Here is a 19,567-nt window from a genome sequence, read left to right as displayed (position 1 = left end):
TACTACTTCTCATGCTCATAAACACCTTTGTGAGTTAGCTTCTTTATAACCCTTGCACAATTTACATTGAATCCTGCTACAATTTTCATTTCTCATTCTAAATGACATCTGTGTGTTTGCTTTATGTCTGTGTCCTTCACCCTTTACATTTTGTCAGTAGTTGCACACTATCCATGCCCATCCCGTATTCTTTTGATTGCATCACCTGATTTTTAAGAATCCTTAACCACCTGTGCATGTCACTGCCTAAACCTCAGAACCATACACTTCTTTCTGACGTATATCCATGTCAGTATTGCGTCCTGCAGATGCCCTTTGCATTTCTACCAAAAATACCTGAATACCCTTTTGGCATAATACATATTTCTTGCTTCTCATTTGTTCAGGGAGAACGAGAGGAAGATGATGTTGTCAGTGAGGACCTGGTGGAGCAGGATGCAAAGGTAAGCCTCATAGCGTTTCTGTGTCCGAAATGCATTCAAGTTGGTTATTGGCACAGAAGCCAAAACCTAAGTATGTGCAAAAGGTTAATGTCAGCAAAAGAGTCAAAGCCTTGTAAAAGCTTGTTCACAGGATTGATGACAGATTTTCACGGGTCCCCAGCCAATTGTTGTCTTTGCTTTATGTTTTTGAACGTTAGACTCTTTTGGAAGGTATTGCCGTGCCATACACCTGCTGGAATAGTTGCCACTGCTAGGTGGTTGCTTGTTAGACCATGGCAGCTCCCTTTATGTGGGCTTTACGCTAGGGGACAAATTGATGACCCGATTTGCATCGTTTCTGCACCACACAAGGTGATGCAAGAGTGACACAATCCTAAAGTCATATGTTTGATGCACGTGCTAACGCGGGATTACTGGTTACTAATTATCTTACCAAATCCCATTTCCTGTCGACTGAATCGTTGGTACCTGTCTTGAGTAAAAGGTAATCTCGCAGTAAACAATCAATTTAAGAACTTACACCACTCTAAATGACCACTGACCAAAATTAAGTTTTGAAGATTTAATATAAAGTCAAAGATAACTGAAGATACAAACTTCTCAAAATGAGATTCAAGAGGTAGATCGGTATCACTATGAACATGAACTTTTTGAATAGTCTGAGTCTGAAAAACAGAATAATAAGTACAACTTCTAATAACATGAGCGTTGCCAAAATGAATACAAGTTGCAACCTCAAAGTCATTACAGAAAAGAAAATTAAGGTTAGTCTGTCCCTACACTATACTAAATGACATCCCTACTTAACAAGATCTTTACCCTCTAGGTGTCAGCCGTGGTGATTTCCTAAGAAGATCACGCACTTCTCTTTGTCTCTTCTCTGATAATGGGTCTCTCCTGATCAGCCTATCTGCCTACCCATCCGCTTCCTTAGGCTCCCAAAATCATCTGCTCTGCTCTCCTCCCGGGTCTCTTTCCCTAATACCAAATCACATTTCCAATAGAAACGCCCCTTGGGACGCCCCTCACGTGGTACATCTTTCCGCGGCAAACTCCATGATGGTACTCTTGAAGACCCTCGTTATAGTTGACCTTGGTTCCCAGGCTTCTTCTTCAGTGTGCTGATACCCCCTGAAATTCCTGGAAACTCCTACAGGCCTGCGCAAGGCGCCACTGAACAAAGTCCCTTTCATTCGAGCTGATTAGGACCCTCGCACCTGCATACAGCTCGTCCTGCAGTGGGCCTCAAATTCCAGACTTCACCATATCTTAGGCCATAAAACACTCTCAGAGCTCCATACTGGACACCTCACGACCTCTCCTCTAACGAGCACATGACGATTTAAACTACATGACATTATCTGTTCTGGCCTACTTGATTTACATGCAGCAGGTTCCTGCACTCTTAAAACGTTAACTTGATTTAAACAGCAAACATTCTTAACTAGCATACGTTTCTAAAATAACACATCTATAAAGCATATACTTTTAACCCTAAGTTCAATAGTACATTTTGAAAGAACCATGTCAACCTTGTCTCACATTATTTTAGCAGCACGTTTAGATTTGCTTGTGAATTGCCATGAGGCCTACACAAAATACTGGGTTTTAGAGTTACATTCAACTCTTACATTATTCCTTTAACATGAGAACGTGAGGTTTTCATATTCATCCCAAACATTTCTACATTAGTCTCACACAGTTATGATTATTGTTACTCTACTTAAACATTCTATGCATTTCACCACTGAATATAAGACACTCGGTGTATTTCACTTCTAAATATAAACACTCTGGTGCAAAGTACATGTTAACTAACTACGTGCTTGTAAATATGGCGTACTTATACATTTTTTTTCAAACTTGTGCTCTCTCAGTCCCCCCTTTGATGACCTTTAGGGGTCATCATTACCATGACACCAAAATGTAGAACCTTTAAAGTGAAGACAGGGCAGTACCACTTCTTTTCATACTCTCTAATGCTTTCAGACTCTTATATTGAGTGTCCTGCATCGCTGTCAACTCTTCTTCCTGTTTCTTCATAGCTCTCTGTAACCTATTTGCTCTATACCATTGATACAAACGCACCAATCCCCACAAAGTGATTACACAAATCACTACTATGATGATGGGCTTCAATATGTACCAAACGATACCCTTTCCTAAGTTGGCAAACCAACTTCCAACTTTACCCATTCCATGGCCTACTTTTTCCCACACATTTACCTTTGCCAGGTCCTCAATTTCGTAGTGTATGGCAGTGATGTTTTGTATATACTTCTCTAGAGGCTTTGAATTGTCTGGAATGTAAGTACAACATTCCTGTACCTTCAAGGCCCTACAGACTCCTCCCTCTTTTGCTAACAGAACATCTAAAGCAAGTCGGTTCTGAAGAACCATTGCCCTAATCGATTGCATCTCCCCTTCTATCAGCATCAAGGATCTTGCAGTACTGGCAGACAGTCTATCTACGACTGTAGCTAACCTCCTGATCTTAATGTCATTCATTATCAATCCTAAGAAAGGGAATGCAGCACCTATTACATCTCCAACTACTTCTGCTGCACCCAGCCCTCGCTTCCATCTAGTTGATATTTCTTTCTTAGGCGTGTCTAAATTCTCAACATGATATATTTTAGGAAAGACAACAGCCAGATAGCATGATCCGTACCAATTATCTGGTAACTTCACATAGGCATATCTTCCACATACAAAATATACATTTGGTATTGCTTGCATCCCTTTCATGAAGTTCTTAGAGTAGTACTCCAATTGAAAAGCATGTTCGCAATTGACTTGTCCTACATAAACGTTTTCATAGTAGGAGTAACTCCTGTGAATGCACAGTTTCCCCCGTTTCTCCTTATCCAAAGCAATTGGACCAATACTTCCTTTTCGTTGTTGTGCCCTTTCCTCCTTGGTCCAATCTGTTTCTCCTTGTCCTGATGCCTTCAATACCTTCTGCTTCCTGTATCTAGTATCTACCTGTGCTATAAACTTTTTCTCAACTTCTGATATTTGACAAGTCAAATTGTTTATTCGAGCATGTGAAGTATCTAACGTTCTCCATGGAATAAACCATTTGTGTAACCTGTCTTCGCTTTTGTAGTAGTCCCATTTGTTCAAATGCTTGAAATTCGGAACCTCTGGCAATGTCGAGTCGAAATTCGAGAAGTAATACTCAAATCCGTCTCGTCCATAAAACATACTTAACAATAAACTGCACGTTATCCCATATGTCAACGGGAGATGATGGTATTTGATACCCTCCTCCACCGAAATTGGTAATTGCATACAGACATAACAGTCCTTTACTTCCATGGCATCAACATATTCATAAAGCAACTTAGCATAAGCATTTGACTTGTAATTCCCCTGTGACTCATCCATGTGTAACCTTTTTACTTCTGCATCTAACAACGCTTTGTCTTTCTCATTGATGTTTCCCTTCTCCTTAATAATGGTGGTTCTCGGTGTTGACACTCCCTTATCCTCCTTAACTGTGGTTCCATCCCCTTCGTGTCCCGCTAGGAATGAAACAGTTACCACTAAAATTATAAGAGAAACCACTACTCCTAAAAATGTAACAGCTATACATTTTGCCCTGCGGTTCGGGTTGCCAGCCTCCATGTTCTCAAACAGTGTAGTTTTCGACTATCTTCCAGCATTCACTTCCTCTTCTTTTCAAACAAAGTCTTTCTCTCTTGCAATGTCTTTCTTGGAACACTTGGAAGCTTGACAATTTATTTCCACAAAACAATTCAAAGTCCAGTAGAAAATAGACAACCCTAGCCCTTCTCCATCCACTAAAATGAAACCCCTATCACTTTTCTTCTTCCACTCGGCGCTAGGTTATCTTGCAACAAGTTTACAATTTCTTTGCAACAGTCTTATTTTCGTCTGAAGTTATGTATGGTTCAAGGAGTGACACTACATCCTCATAGATGTCCATACGAAGAAACATTCCCTCAAGTTCTGGGCAATTCTTGCAACAACACGGGAATTCAACTGTCTCTAGGATTATTCTCCTTATTTCACTCTGGACCAGGGGACGAACAAAATGAAGAGTTAATGTCTTTTCAATCTCCACTCCTGGTACTATCAGTTCTACATCCACAGTTACAAAGGGGTCCGTTCTAATCAAGATCACTTTCTTCACCTTTCCAGTTCTGCGCCCCTTTGAAGACATTCACAATATGGTATTAGTCCACAACAATAAGCGCTCCTAGCATTTCTACTACTCGCTCAAGCATTTCCAAACGAAGAAGAGTTCCCTCCAATATTGGATATCGTGAACAGCAAACTGGAAACTCAACTGTCTCTAAAAGCAATTTTCTTATTCCACTCAGAAGAGCAGGATGAACGATGTTGAGTGTCAGCAACCTTTCGGTCTCCGCTCCTGGCAGTAGAAACTTTATTTGCACTGTGATGATCGGGTCAGTTCTGATCAGTTCCACTTCCCTGATCCTCCCTGTTCTGTGTCTCCCAGACATCTGCAACAAGGTAGGTCCAGTCGGGAGTAGAGTATCTTCTGCTAGGCACTCGCACCCTACTTGATCTTCTAAGACCCTCTTCGGCTTGATCCTGGATATCTTTTTCTGGATCTGAGTCTTCGGATATAGGAGTAAGCGTTTCTTCCTGGGCCGACCTCAAACTTAGCCTTCTTCTCCTTGTTGGCCAAGTGGCAGCTCCAAGCCTTATTCTCCTATTCCTTGTCCTCCCACTTGGTTCTTGATCGCTCCGATACGGATCTGAGTCTGAGTCGTATTCACTTCTGCTCTCTCCTTCGGTTGCGTCTTCTGTCTCACTGCCGTCCTGCCTTCGCTCTTCTTCTGAATCCGATGCGTTCCCAACTTCTTCCGACACCTCCTCAGCTGCCTCAATCCCTTCTTGCGACTCTTCTTCCACTTCCGGGCTTTCGTCTGGGATGGGAGCTGTTCCTTCTAGAGGTGCTGGAACTCTTCTAGTATGGGATGCATGGATCCAATTTGGCAGCCCCCCGCACTTCACCGCGGTGTTCGTGATCAGGATTACCTGAAAGGGCCCACGCCAGCGAACATCTAGGCAGTTCTTCCGGACGTGTTTTTTAACCAGGACCCAGTCCCCTGGGTTCAGGTCATGACACAGGTTCCTCGCTGCTGGAACTTCAGCCGCATGCACCTGAAGGGACACAGAATGGATGGCGTCAGACAGTCCTTTACAATAATCCAAGATCAGATCATCTGTAATATTCAATAGAGCAGTAGTTGGAACTGTAGGAAGTCTCATGGCCCTCCCCATCAGGATCTCGTGGGGAGAGAGACCTGTCCTCCTATCAGGTGTGCTGCGCATGCTCATGAGCACCAATGGAAGAGCATCTGGCCAACTCAAAGATGTGGATGCCACTACTTTAGCCAATCTATTCTTCAAAGTGCCATTCACTTGTTCCACAATTCCTGAAGCTTCTGGTCGATAACTACAATGCAGCTTTTGATCGATATTCAGTGTGGAGCACAACATCTTCACTATTTCGCTGTTAAAATGTTTTCCTCTGTCCGATTCCAAAGAGGCAGGCACCCCGAAGCGCGGTATCAACTCCCTGAGCAACAATTTAGCCACTGTGAGTGTATCGCACCTACGTGTAGGGTACGCTTCAACCCATCTGGAAAATACGCATACAATCACCAACACATACCGAAGGCGATTGACTCTTGGCATCTCGATGAAGTCTAGTTGCATTCTATTGAAAGGCCCCCCCGACCTCCCAATGTGACTCAGTGTGACTGGTGTTCGTTTGCCTACGTTCAGTTGTTGGCAGGTAACACATCGCTTACATACTGATTCTGCTGCTATTCTGAATTTCGGGCAATACCAAGTCTGCCTAAAAACTCTCATCATAGCATCCCTTCCTAGATGTACTGGACCATGTATTTCTCTCGCCATGGGATTAGCTAATTCTTCAGGTAACACAGCTCTCCCATCTGCTGAAACCCAAAAATCCATTTCACTTCGCACACAGCCTGCTATTTCCCATGCCTTTTTCTCTGTTTCAGGTGCGTTCTCCTGCATTATCCTTAAATCCTCCCAAGTGTCTACAGTTTCTAACATCATACTTAATTCAGTCTTTTCTTCTGCACCGTCTATTTCCACCTTTGAGAAAGAATAACTTTGTTCCGCACAATAGCGTGCGACTTCATCAGCATATCTATTACCTTGTGACACAAAATCTGTATTCTTAGTATGAGCTACACACTTCACTACTGCAATGTCAACAGGACCTTGTAATGCTTCTATCAGCAATCGCACAAATTCTCCATTTCGAATGGGCGAACCAGAGGAGGTCATGTAACCCCTCTGAGACCACAACTGCCCGAAATCATGAACCACACCGAAACCATATTGGCTGTCCGTGTAGATGGTGACTCTCTTTCCATTTCCTGCTATGCAGGCACGAGTTAGGGCAATAATCTCTGCTACCTGTGCGGAATGTACTCCTTCCAGGCAAGCGGCTTCCACAACTCCAGTAATGGTACAAACAGCATAAGCTGCTCTCAACCGACCAGTATCGTCTCTTAAACATGAGCCATCAACAAAGTAAATTTCATCGGGGTCAGACAATGGCTCATCCACTATATCTGGTCTGGGTTTCGTGCATAGTTCAGTCACATCAAGGCAATCGTGGTCTTCACATCCTTCGCCTTCTATTACCGAAGGTAATGGCATCAAAGTAGCAGGATTCAAGACAGAGCATCTCCTGAGAGTCACGTTTTCTGCGGCAAGTATAACTTGCTCATAACGCGTGAGCCTGCTATTGGTCAGATGCTGCGTCTTCGTCCTGGTCATTAACAATTCAACTGAATGCGGTACATACACCACCACTGGATGTCCCATTACAATACTTTCGCTCCTTTCAATGCTGACACCCGTTGCGGCAACGGATTTGAGACATCCGGGCAACGCTGCGGCTACTGGATCTAATGTAGCCGAAAAGTATGCAACTGGTCTACGGGCATTACCGTGGGTCTGTGCCAAGACTGACAAAGCACATCCCTCTCTCTCACAGCAATAGAGTGAAAACGACTTTTCATAATCTGGCATTCCCAGAGCCGGAGCACGACATAAATCGTCTCTCAGCTGTAAAAACGCCACCAGACATTCTTCATCCCATGGTACCGGATCACTCACCTCCTTGTGCGTCAGTTTCTGTAAGGGCTTTGCTTTCAGTGAAAAGTTAACTATCCACTGTCGGCAGTAACCCACCATTCCTAAGAACATTCTAACTTCTCTCTGTGTTGTAGGCGCATTCATTTTCATTATCGCCTCAATCCTCTCTGGGGACACCTTACGTTTCCCTTTTTCTAACCTGTGCCCTAGATACTGTACTTCTGTCAGACAATACTGTAACTTGCTCGGAGATACCTTATGTCCATTTTCAGCTAAATGATTCAGTAAGGCAATTGAATCTACTTTACAAGCTTCCTCTGTTTCTGACGCAACAAGTAGGTCATCTATGTACTGTACCAGAACCGAGTTCTGCGGCAGTACTAGATTCTCAAGATTCCTTTTCAACAACTGATTAAAGATGGATGGACTGTCTGTGAATCCTTGTGGGATTCGACACCATGTTAAAACGCGATCTTCCATTTTAAACGCAAAAAGGTACCTGCTCTCTTCATCCAATGGGATTGAAAAGAAAGCCTGACAAAGATCTATCACTGTGAACCATTCTGCTTGACATGGTATTTGAAACAATATTACTGATGGATTCGGTACCACGGGACAACATGAAACGACTATGTTGTTAATTTTTCGTAAATCCTGAACTATCCTAAACTTCCCACTAGGTTTCTGCAAACCCATAATCGGGGAGTTACAAGGACTGCCCACGATTTCCTTCAGTATTCCCTGCTGTATCATTGACTCGATCACAGGCTTTATTCCCGCAATCGTTTCCTGGGACAATTTGTATTGAGGCGTTCTTGGAAACTCAACATTTGGTTTTACCAGAATTTTTACCGGTTCTACCCCTTTAATCAATCCTATATCTTCTCCTGTGAAATCCCACACCTCTGACGCCACTGCATCTCTTAAGTCTTGTGGAAGATCTTCTACAGTCAGAGTAGGATATAGTTCTACACAGAATTTTGAATTGGCCACCTTAAAGGTAGCATCATCGTCGGTAGTCTGTACCTCCACTCCTCGTGGGGTGCAGTATATGGTGCAATTCAATTTGCATAACAAATCCCTACCTAACAGACATACCGGACTCGAGTCACAAACCACAAACTGATGTTCGTTCATGTGGTTTCCAATTTTCACAGACACTGGTTCTGTCAAGGGACTAGTCATTCTTTTATTTGCGACTCCTACCACTTGAATTGTTTCCCCTGACATTGGCAAGTCTGGAACTACCGCTGATCTCAGAGTCGAACGAGTAGCCCCAGTGTCCACTAAGAACGTAGTGGGACACCCTGCCACTTCTGCCTCAACAAATGGCCCTCTCTGATCCACTTCTAGAACTGCCCCGAGGGTACAGTCTTCTTCACTGCTCACCCGTTGTCCTGTCAATGGATCAATGTAATAACATTTTTCTTCCTCGATAAACAGAGGCATTTGTTTAAAGACCTTTCCTCCAGCTGTTATCTTCGGTGGCTGTGGGAATTGGGCCCGTGGAGCCGAAGTCCCCCCTTTGGCCACCTTACTGCTTGGGACTGTCACTTTTTGCACTGGGTCTTCTTGGACCTGCTCTTCTACTTCTAGCTCTCCGTTTTCAGGGTTAAAGGGACACTCGCGTCGCCAATGCCCCACCTGATGACACAGATGACACTTTGTCGTTTTCTTTAAAGTGGCAAAGTCTATCCTAGGTCTCTGCCCTTCTTCATTATCTTTGTTCTGACCATTTGGTTTTCGTCCCATCCCCTGCTTCTGCTGGCCACCCTTCCCAGCGGACTGCATTTGCACCACCATCAATTTCTCCTTTAGATTCTTGGCTTTAGAATCTATCTCGTCACTGCAGTACCTCGCATATCGTAAAATCTCATCTAGTGGTTTGTTCTGCCAACAGATTAAATGTTGCTGTATCATCAAACAAATATCAGGCCTCAACCCCAAGACAAACTTTGACACGAACTGCCCTATGTCTTTGGGATCCATTACATCTAGTCCACTGTATTGCTTGAATGTTTTCAACAATCTTTCATAAAACTCGTGAACTGTCTCCTTGGGTTCCTGCCTTGTTCGGTCTATTTTTACCCAATCTATATCCTGTGGTGGTACCTTATCTTTCAGCCATGCTATTACCCTTTCATACTTTCGCATGACAATCTCAGATGGTCCATTTGTTCGAACATCCCTCAATGGTTCAGCATTTGGCCATTCGACACTAGTCTTGCACGGGGTCCACAAATCAGATGGGACCACGATGTCAAACAACGTGTTCAAATCTATCCACAATACTTTCGAAATTTTAACAAACCTCTCCACCTGCTTATACCACTCGACTGGATTGTCCCGCAACTTCGGAAATGAGTTGGTAAATGCGGCTAAGTCTCCTCTACTCCAGGGCACATGTACATAGTTTCCATTTGATATTTCTCGCAAAGGGAATGCCTCCATATGCATTGCCCTTCCCTCAGGAGTCAATACATTTGTACTTCTCCTAACCGTGCCCTTTTTCGACCACCTTTCTTCCCATTTATCCAGTTCTCTCCACACTCTTATCCCTGTTACCAGCTCCCTTATGTGTGTTTTTAATCCAGTAGTTCTCTTCTCATCTAGATCTTGGTCTGCGTACTGTAATCTGTGGTTGCTCTGCAATGCCCTTGTCCTAGACAAATCCACGGCATACTTGTCTGCCAAATCAGTCAGTTTTTCATGAAACGCTCTAGCTTTCCTAGTAATATCCTTTGCCATGAACAATAACTCATCCTGTTCGTACAATTCTATCCTTTCCAAAGGCAATGTTCCATCTATTATCTCATCAACATCTGATTTTAAACTGGTAACATCAAGCCTTTTTGCCTTTATTTCAGCTTTCAAGACACTCAATTTAGCTCCTCCATCTGCATCTCTCCCATCCCAGCTCCGAGATCTACGTTTAGGTATTGGTGAATTATAGGGAGTCCTCCCCTGTTCCCATCTCTCTAAGTCCCATGCCTTTCCGTCTTCTCGGGGTGGGTGGTGAAACACTCCTTCATGCCTCCCAGCCTCTCTCTCTCCATCCTGGCTAGTTTCCCGGGATAGAGGGTAAGAGGTTCTATTACTCCCTCTTTCTTCCCTACTTCCCGGTGATTCCTGATTATTCGAGGCGTGGCGGGACCTATCGCTGTTCTCCTTTCTCCAATGTTGAACGTCTTCCCCAAGTGTATGATGAAGGCACCTAAACCTATTCTGAAAAGCCCGTACCGCCTCATCTCCTCCGTTCCCCCAGAGACGGGACATTTCCTCACATTCTACAATCTTAGTATTTTGTTCCGGCTGTTCTCTCTGATTTGTAGGACATGCATCCCCTCTATTCTCTTGACTTTGGCCTTCCCGGCTCTGACTGCTTTCGCTGGCCCCACAATGAGATACTGTCCCGTTTCCCCTGCTTTCCCACTCTGGTTCCGTTCTTGTCCTGTTACTCGGAGATACTATGGACCCGTCCCATTCCCTCAAATCAGCTCTTAACTCTGAAAAAGATCTTGGCCGCGGTCCCCTTAGATCCATTGGTCCTCTCGGACCTCCCTGTTCTGAATTGGGACCGACAGTTGTGTCTAATGGGGTGTTCCACGTTACCGAACCTGGTAATTGTTTCCATGCATTCGTCACATTATTCCTCCTTTCCATCTCAATCCTTTCCCTATCCAATTGCCTTTGTTGTTCCCCTCTATCTCTCTCAGAATTATAGATCGAAACTATGGGTCCTATGGTAACAGGCACTTGAAGAGCGTCTGGCAATCCCACAGACTCAACCCTTTCTGTGGTTGGCGTTTTCTGCACCACAAACCTTCCCACTACACTCTGTACAGTGTTGTTTGGAGGTGTTTCTCCGCCTTTGCTAGGTGTCCATTCCGATATAGGGAGTGGTGTATATCCCTCTATCTCATTCCCATCTTCCCTTGCGAGCCCTCTATCTTCTATCAACTCCACTCTCGGAGGTGGTCTATCCATTAACAATCTGTTTATCAGATTGTCCTCCGACTCGCTTTCCTCGTCTTCTTCCATGAGGTTTCCCCCTCCTGACACCTCCCTCATCGGATACATTTTCTCCACCTCAATAGTCTGTACCCTCCAACGCTTTTCCTCCTCATCCCATTTGGAATCTCGCACTGCCCTTACCGATCGCGTCAGCCTTTGTTGACGCCTGTTCAAATTTCGGTCGTGTGCAGCCTTAATCCATGCATTAAGAGCCTCAAACTGTGTTGGTCTAGGTGAGGGTTTCAATGAGGACATGGTTGCTTTTAGCCGATGTAACACCTCTAACTTAAACGTTCCATACTTCGGGAACTGCATTTCCTCATTTCCTTCCGTAAGCTTATTCCAAGCCCCAATCCACAATATCGTATGCAGCCCCACATTCGTTGCCATATAATGAGCTGGCGTACCCTCTGGGGGAGCCTCTTCCCCGTAATAATGTTCACTTCGTTTACGTTTAAAAATCCCTTTCAAACACTTAAAACACTTCATGATTTCTCTTTTCTCCGCGTTTGTTTACTTCCTGATGATATTCCACCAATCTCAGCGCCGTTCTCACTAACTGGCCTATCCGTACGCGGCTTTCCTCCGACGTCACTCTAGCCGCCCAACCAGAGCGCGGCTCTAGCTAACGTCACACCAACCGCTCAATCAGAGCGCGGCTCTAGCCGACGTCACCCGTCCCCCTTCGCAGCAGTTCCCCTCCTTTCTCAGCTCGTCTCCTCGGTCATGCACGCATCCCATTCATACTCTGAAAAATGATTACTTCCGTCCAAGCGATCACCTCTCTTTGACTGTACGCCCACAGTCTTTCTGTAGTTGTCACCCTAACTTGGCGAAATGTCTTTCCGTTTACTTCCAGACAATCGCCTTCTCCGATAGGTTACTCACACGCAGTAACTTTCGACCAGCGTCCGTTACTCATACACTCACTCTTACACTCCCCCTATCTTGGATCCACGGCGGTCAATGGTACCTCGTGACCTCCGTACTATGGTCGACAACTACCCTGGATGTTCGATACACCCAAAACCACTTAAGCTCTGGCCTGAACTTAAGATTTCACCAGTTCACCCGTTTACCAGGTTACCAGTTTACCAGGTTGCGCGCGCTCACAACCTTCTCTCTTTCACACTACAGGCATTCAACTCCGCAAGACATTACAATACAAATACAACACAAAACACCGCAATCTGTTCACGCATGACCCTTTTTATACTCACTCTCCGATACTGCTGCTTTTCTCGCACCGTCTGCACCTTTCGGCACACGATTCTTCCGCTGCTCGTCTCTCGGCGTCTCGGGCCTTGGGGTAAACTAACCTCTCTAGATTACCTTCCTCAAGAAGATAACCATCCTCACTCTGCTACCAACTGCTAACGCGGGATTACTGGTTACTAATTATCTTACCAAATCCCATTTCCTGTCGACTGAATCGTTGGTACCTGTCTTGAGTAAAAGGTAATCTCGCAGTAAACAATCAATTTAAGAACTTACACCACTCTAAATGACCACTGACCAAAATTAAGTTTTGAAGATTTAATATAAAGTCAAAGATAACTGAAGATACAAACTTCTCAAAATGAGATTCAAGAGGTAGATCGGTATCACTATGAACATGAACTTTTTGAATAGTCTGAGTCTGAAAAACAGAATAATAAGTACAACTTCTAATAACATGAGCGTTGCCAAAATGAATACAAGTTGCAACCTCAAAGTCATTACAGAAAAGAAAATTAAGGTTAGTCTGTCCCTACACTATACTAAATGACATCCCTACTTAACAAGATCTTTACCCGCTAGGTGTCAGCCGTGGTGATTTCCTAAGAAGATCACGCACTTCTCTTTGTCTCTTCTCTGATAATGGGTCTCTCCTGATCAGCCTATCTGCCTACCCATCCGCTTCCTTAGGCTCCCAAAATCATCTGCTCTGCTCTCCTCCCGGGTCTCTTTCCCTAATACCAAATCACATTTCCAATAGAAACGCCCCTTGGGACGCCCCTCACGTGGTACATCTTTCCGCGGCAAACTCCATGATGGTACTCTTGAAGACCCTCGTTATAGTTGACCTTGGTTCCCAGGCTTCTTCTTCAGTGTGCTGATACCCCCTGAAATTCCTGGAAACTCCTACAGGCCTGCGCAAGGCGCCACTGAACAAAGTCCCTTTCATTCGAGCTGATTAGGACCCTCGCACCTGCATACAGCTCGTCCTGCAGTGGGCCTCAAATTCCAGACTTCACCATATCTTAGGCCATAAAACACTCTCAGAGCTCCATACTGGACACCTCACGACCTCTCCTCTAACGAGCACATGACGATTTAAACTACATGACATTATCTGTTCTGGCCTACTTGATTTACATGCAGCAGGTTCCTGCACTCTTAAAACGTTAACTTGATTTAAACAGCAAACATTCTTAACTAGCATACGTTTCTAAAATAACACATCTATAAAGCATATACTTTTAACCCTAAGTTCAATAGTACATTTTGAAAGAACCATGTCAACCTTGTCTCACATTATTTTAGCAGCACGTTTAGATTTGCTTGTGAATTGCCATGAGGCCTACACAAAATACTGGGTTTTAGAGTTACATTCAACTCTTACATTATTCCTTTAACATGAGAACGTGAGGTTTTCATATTCATCCCAAACATTTCTACATTAGTCTCACACAGTTATGATTATTGTTACTCTACTTAAACATTCTATGCATTTCACCACTGAATATAAGACACTCGGTGTATTTCACTTCTAAATATAAACACTCTGGTGCAAAGTACATGTTAACTAACTACGTGCTTGTAAATATGGCGTACTTATACATTTTTTTTCAAACTTGTGCTCTCTCACACGTAAAGACACTTTGCTCGGTTTGAACAGCATAAAAATATGGAGTAACACAATGCAGCACAAATTACTGAGTTGCAATATTCTGCACACAGGAGATATTCCATGGGCATTGTGTGGGCGTTCCCACACACCTCCCATGGTCTTTGAGGCATTCCCAGATTTACCAAACCTGTAAACCTGGGAATGAGCCGAAAAGAGATCCCTCCCAAGGCGAGGAGTACCAAGGAGAAATATCTTTACTTCTCCTCGTTTTTCCTCTTTCCGAGTGTGCAGCACCCTAGATGTTTTCCTTGCGACATAGTAATCAGAATGGTGGGGCGACGGCCTGTTAACAGTCTCAGGAAGTTCGAAGAAACACCTTCCCTCCTATACCCTCTCTTCTCCTACTTGTCTCTGCCTCGGTTGTGCTGAGACTGAGCTGTGCACAGCGCCACATTTGGGAAGATTCATTGTTGCTCACAGGGATTCTTCATTCTGGCTCTCACTCACTTACGCCACATTCCTTAGACAGTTATCATTATAGTGTTTCTTAAAATAAGCAGTGGGCTAATGCATTACTGCATCTAAACTTTTACAAAAGTGGGGGAAACATCCAAAGCCGAAAAAACAATCTCACTTTTAAACACCCCTTATAACATTCACCATGGCTATCCCAGGTGTACATTGGCAGTTAATTAGACTCCATGTAAAACTTAGAAATAGGGTTGCTATTGTGTCTCCATATTTCCCATCGATCTCAGAGTAATGAAGGAGGTCAGTTTTGATTTATTAAAAACAGTGACTCAGATGTTCAATTGTTTTCATTTCTATCGTATGTTTTATTCCAAAGCTCCTATAGTCTCCAGAATCAAGCACTGTAGGATCCTTTATCAAACAAGTCCCATTTTGATGAAAAATAAAAATATCATGTGAAGAGATCAATTTAATGGCTTACTCACAGCCCAGCTTATAAATATCAATGGTCTGCTTCCCAGAGGTATCTAGCATTATACTCATTTGTGATCACCAAGCATTACCACTCCAACTTATTGCAAAGAGCCCCTCTTATCATACAGTCAGACTGCACGCCCAGGCTGTTGGCACACAGCTCTGTTGAATCAACCCCTAACTCACATTGCTGTGACTGGCAAAGAGTATCTGAGTGTTGTGCATGTATTCACAACAGTAACATGGTTGATGCTTTTGGATTTGGTTTATGGTGTTAGTAATATTGTGTGAGAAGGTGGGTGGACCTGTACATTTGTATGACTGAGTAGTACTAGTATGCCTAAAGAGCTCTAATGAGACATTCAGTGATGTAAATACTGTTAGGAAGATGATTTAAATGTTATTAGCTATCAACATTCACAGCGCATCATTCTGATGTAATAATACTGTTCTACATCGAGCATTGAGGACATCGGCAATGTTTTTACACTCTGATGTTGCTTGATATTGATAGCTACACCACAACAAGAGGGACAATAGAAGTTGTTTATTACATGCATGTGCATGGTTGTCTTCCCTAATTAGGTTTAGCAACCACATGCAGGTACATATACACCTTATAGACATAGACAAATAGGGCAAGTGCCTCTACCAGTTCAATGAAAACAGTCCTGTGGTTGGTTAAGTGGTATAAAAGAGATGCACACCCACTCTCACACAAAGTGATGTGCTTCCCTATTGGATGGCTCCTCACCTTGGAAGCAAGTCCATGGTGGGTCTTGTGAGTATTAATAAAAATACAACACTCACCACTTATAGAATGTTCACATTTCAAGATGATATATCAAAAATGACCGAGCCAACTTAAACAATAGTTAATCAATTAAGGGTAAAAAAGAGCCTGATCAAGTAAAACGCTGGTGACAGGAAGACTGCCACTGATATTGAGATTCATTTGTATGTATGGTCTTATTAACATTACTACTGTTGACATCCATCAGCATAGTTGGTGCTGTTCGGAGTGTTCAGGTAATTGAGGCTGTCACACAAATTGATATCCACTTATCTTGCTGATATAGCTGCTAAAGATTGATTCTGCTGGCTGTTCATCTCTATCTGATCTGACTGTTATAGTTGCCAAGAGTGAATATTGCTGGTTGTTCATTTGTGTTTTTGATAGCTAACATCTCTTTGTATCTAACCATTATCCCACCCTCTCCTTTTCTCTTCCCAAGGATCTGTTTGAAGCAGGGGAGCAGAAATGGGGCACTGATGAGGCTCAGTTTATATTTATTTTGGGAAACAGAAGTAGGATGCATCTACAGCTGGGTGAGTTTACTTTGCAGAAACATTTCCATTTGGTCACGAGGCAGTGAGTGTGTGCTGGAGTTGGATTCTCTTTCTAATTGTTCACAGTCAGGTGGTTTTAACCCTGCAGTCTCTTATCACTGCTGCTGTACACCGCTGTGTCCTGAACATTAAACATTCAGCCCTGATCCAAATTTATTTCCACTAGGTTTTACTGAAAATCACTGCCTAGCCTAGCAGTGGCATGTCTGGTCCCAGTCATAAATATTGTCCTGGCCAGCTGCTTCCCTCTAATTATATTCATGGATTTGGACCATATCATTTCTCTTTGGTCTTTTCTTATGGTTAGAGACCCTGCATATTTGAAATCTAGAGATCTCATTGTTTTAGTGTCTGGAGAACTGTAATCTACCTTAGGTCCTAGACCTGGTTGGTGCTGAGTTCCTGAAAAGTGATTGTCTCTCATGGTCATTGGTTTACATAGTTATCTCTGAGGGTCACCTCAAGGGCAATCGGGAATGAGTCCTAGACATGGTTGAAACGGCATAGGCTGGTCGTCGTTGAGTTATGGCAGTATGTTTGGTATGTTAGGTATAGCCCCGAATAGAATACTGGTCCTGCAGGAGCAGAAGTTGTGCCGGCTGATAGAATCTGTTGGTTAAGCTTTGTCTCACTGTCTGTTGCTCTTCACAGTGTTTGATGCTTACAAGAATCTGGCTGGAAAGCAAATTGAGGAGAGCATCAAGAACGAGCTTTCGGGGGATTTTCAGAAATTGATGCTGGCTGTGGGTAAGCCGATCCTTGCATCTTTCGTAATATCTTATGCTAGATAAGCAAAGATAAGGGTTTCATCAAAGAAGGGTTCAGAAATCCCTGATGTGCCAAATAGCAGGAGCAAGGGGCACTTGGGGCTGTGGGGTTGCTAGCTACTAAATATGTTCTAATGATGTTGACACGTTTTTATGTATCACCATACTTTCCATACTTTTTATTCCAAATACCGTGTTTATGAGAGTTGCAAACAAAGATAACGCGGATCTTAAGAGGGTGTGAGTGCAAAAAGGCTCCACCGCGCTTGGTTTCACCAGAAAGGGATATCACTTTATATTAAAGCCAGTGCTTTAACTAGTGATGTCGAAATACAGGAGGCACCCATCAGGCACCAGCGCTTTCAAAAGGTATTTGATGAGAACGTTTGTTTTAAGAAATGCATAATGGAAAAGATAATTAGTTATATGTGATGTCTGTCTTTGAAGAGTGCTCATACAACTGTTTAGTTTTTCGTTTCTTGAATCTGTAATGCCTGATATTAGATAATCTTAAACTGAGTCACCCTAAGAAGAGAGAAAGCAACATCCTTTCATACATTGAAACAAGATACTAACAGTTGTTTAATAGTTTTCAGAAATCAAAATGTCTAACGAAGGTCTGCAATAATATAGAAAGATCAGATCATGCAACTAAGTTTGAGCCTCAGAGAAAAAGCTCTTCAAGCAGCACAAATCTTAGAAACTCATAACTCTTGCATCAAAACTTGGTCACCCTGCTGCATGTTCCGGGGTGGTGGGAAGCTTTTTTCATTTAAAAGGAAGAATTAAAAGAAGGTTTTAACATATGTCCCCTCAAGTGAATGGTTCTGTGTTGGACTAGCTGTTGGCAACCAACCCAAGTAATGTCGATCAAGTACAGATACATAAAGATGCTCAGTAAGGAGCAGCACACTAATAGCAGATACAGTTCGGCTTTAATAAAATACTACCACAAACACATATCTCAGCAGTGATGATTATACATTAGCTGAATAGCTGCATGTATATTTATAATGTAATGCGAGCACAATAAAGGTGTAAGTAAGAAGTAGGTCGAAATCACTCATAATGCAGTAAATCAAAAGTAATTTAGTAGCACAGGAGGATATAGCCTTACAACTAACAGAGTAAAATAGTTACACATCACCTCTATGTATATATGTGTAACGTGCAATGTTAGCACAGTAATGGTGAAACACTCAGTCTTGAATCAATTTCAATGCAGTTAATAATAATATTCTGATGTCAAGATAGAGCAGTAGAATCAGGCCATCACCCCCTGGGACTTACCTTTCCATAACCCTTGGAAGCCTGCTCCAGCCTCCCACCCTCCCTGGGAATGACCTACCCTGGGGCTGCAGCTTTTGGCGACGGCAGTTCTGCACGATTCCCTCTATGCGCTTCCCCGAGGGATCTGCACCCTGCATTTTATACAGTAAAAGTTGGCTTACACAACATAATGTTCATTTCCCGAAACTGTTGCTCTTGTAGTGTTATCAGAGTTTTCACTCACCCTGAATGTTCCTGACTCATACCAGCTGCATCTTGCACCTTCCCTTCCCTGGTACCAATCAATCATCCTCCCAGGGACTTCAGCTACACCCAGATGCATCCGAAGTAATTTCAACCCCAACAAGGTTACAAATCCCTAGCATAAGATAGCATAATGGTATGTCTCTCACAGCCCATACGCCTCAGCCTGGTACCATAAATCGCCTTGGCAGATAGTTGCATCTAATGAAAATGGCAAAATCAAGCGTCATGAGATTCTCCGCTATCTCAGCGTGGTACAGGGGTTTTCTGTATATGTTTCACTCATCAGCACTGCCTAAGCTAACTAATCCCTTAGCTTCTCAATGTCTTCCATACGCTAGGCCTGCATATTCTACAGTGCACACATATAATCTATGGTAGACCAAGACTCTTTGTGAGTCATGAGAAGATGTGATGTAGGACCAAGTTCCCCTCCTTTGTCTTCTGGAATCTACAATTCTGAATAGTCTGAATAGAAGGAATGCCTTCTGGTTTTTTTACATGTCGTATTGGTTCATCTGTCCATCTTGTGTTGGTTG

The 19,567-nt window shown here is 43.3% G+C and overlaps 1 protein-coding gene across 4 annotated transcripts in view; it reads left to right on the top strand.

Moving 5' to 3' along the window:
* ANXA6 (annexin A6) overlaps window positions 1-19,567 on the top strand; it is a 184,382-nt gene that overhangs the window by 86,007 nt on the left and 78,808 nt on the right. For all 4 annotated transcript variants that reach the window (XM_078653622.1, XM_078653620.1, XM_078653621.1 and 1 more), the window contains exons 8-10: window positions 387-443; window positions 16,614-16,707; window positions 17,380-17,475. In XM_078653622.1, the coding sequence (XP_078509748.1) occupies window positions 387-443; window positions 16,614-16,707; window positions 17,380-17,475 (247 nt within the window). The remainder of the gene's footprint in view (window positions 1-386; window positions 444-16,613; window positions 16,708-17,379; window positions 17,476-19,567) is intronic.

The sequence above is a fragment of the Lissotriton helveticus genome, chromosome 7, assembly GCF_964261635.1.
Source record: "Lissotriton helveticus chromosome 7, aLisHel1.1, whole genome shotgun sequence".
Taxonomy (NCBI): Eukaryota; Metazoa; Chordata; class Amphibia; order Caudata; family Salamandridae; genus Lissotriton; species Lissotriton helveticus.
Note: the sequence above shows the minus strand (reverse complement) of the source record. Positions and strands in the feature narration are given on the sequence as shown.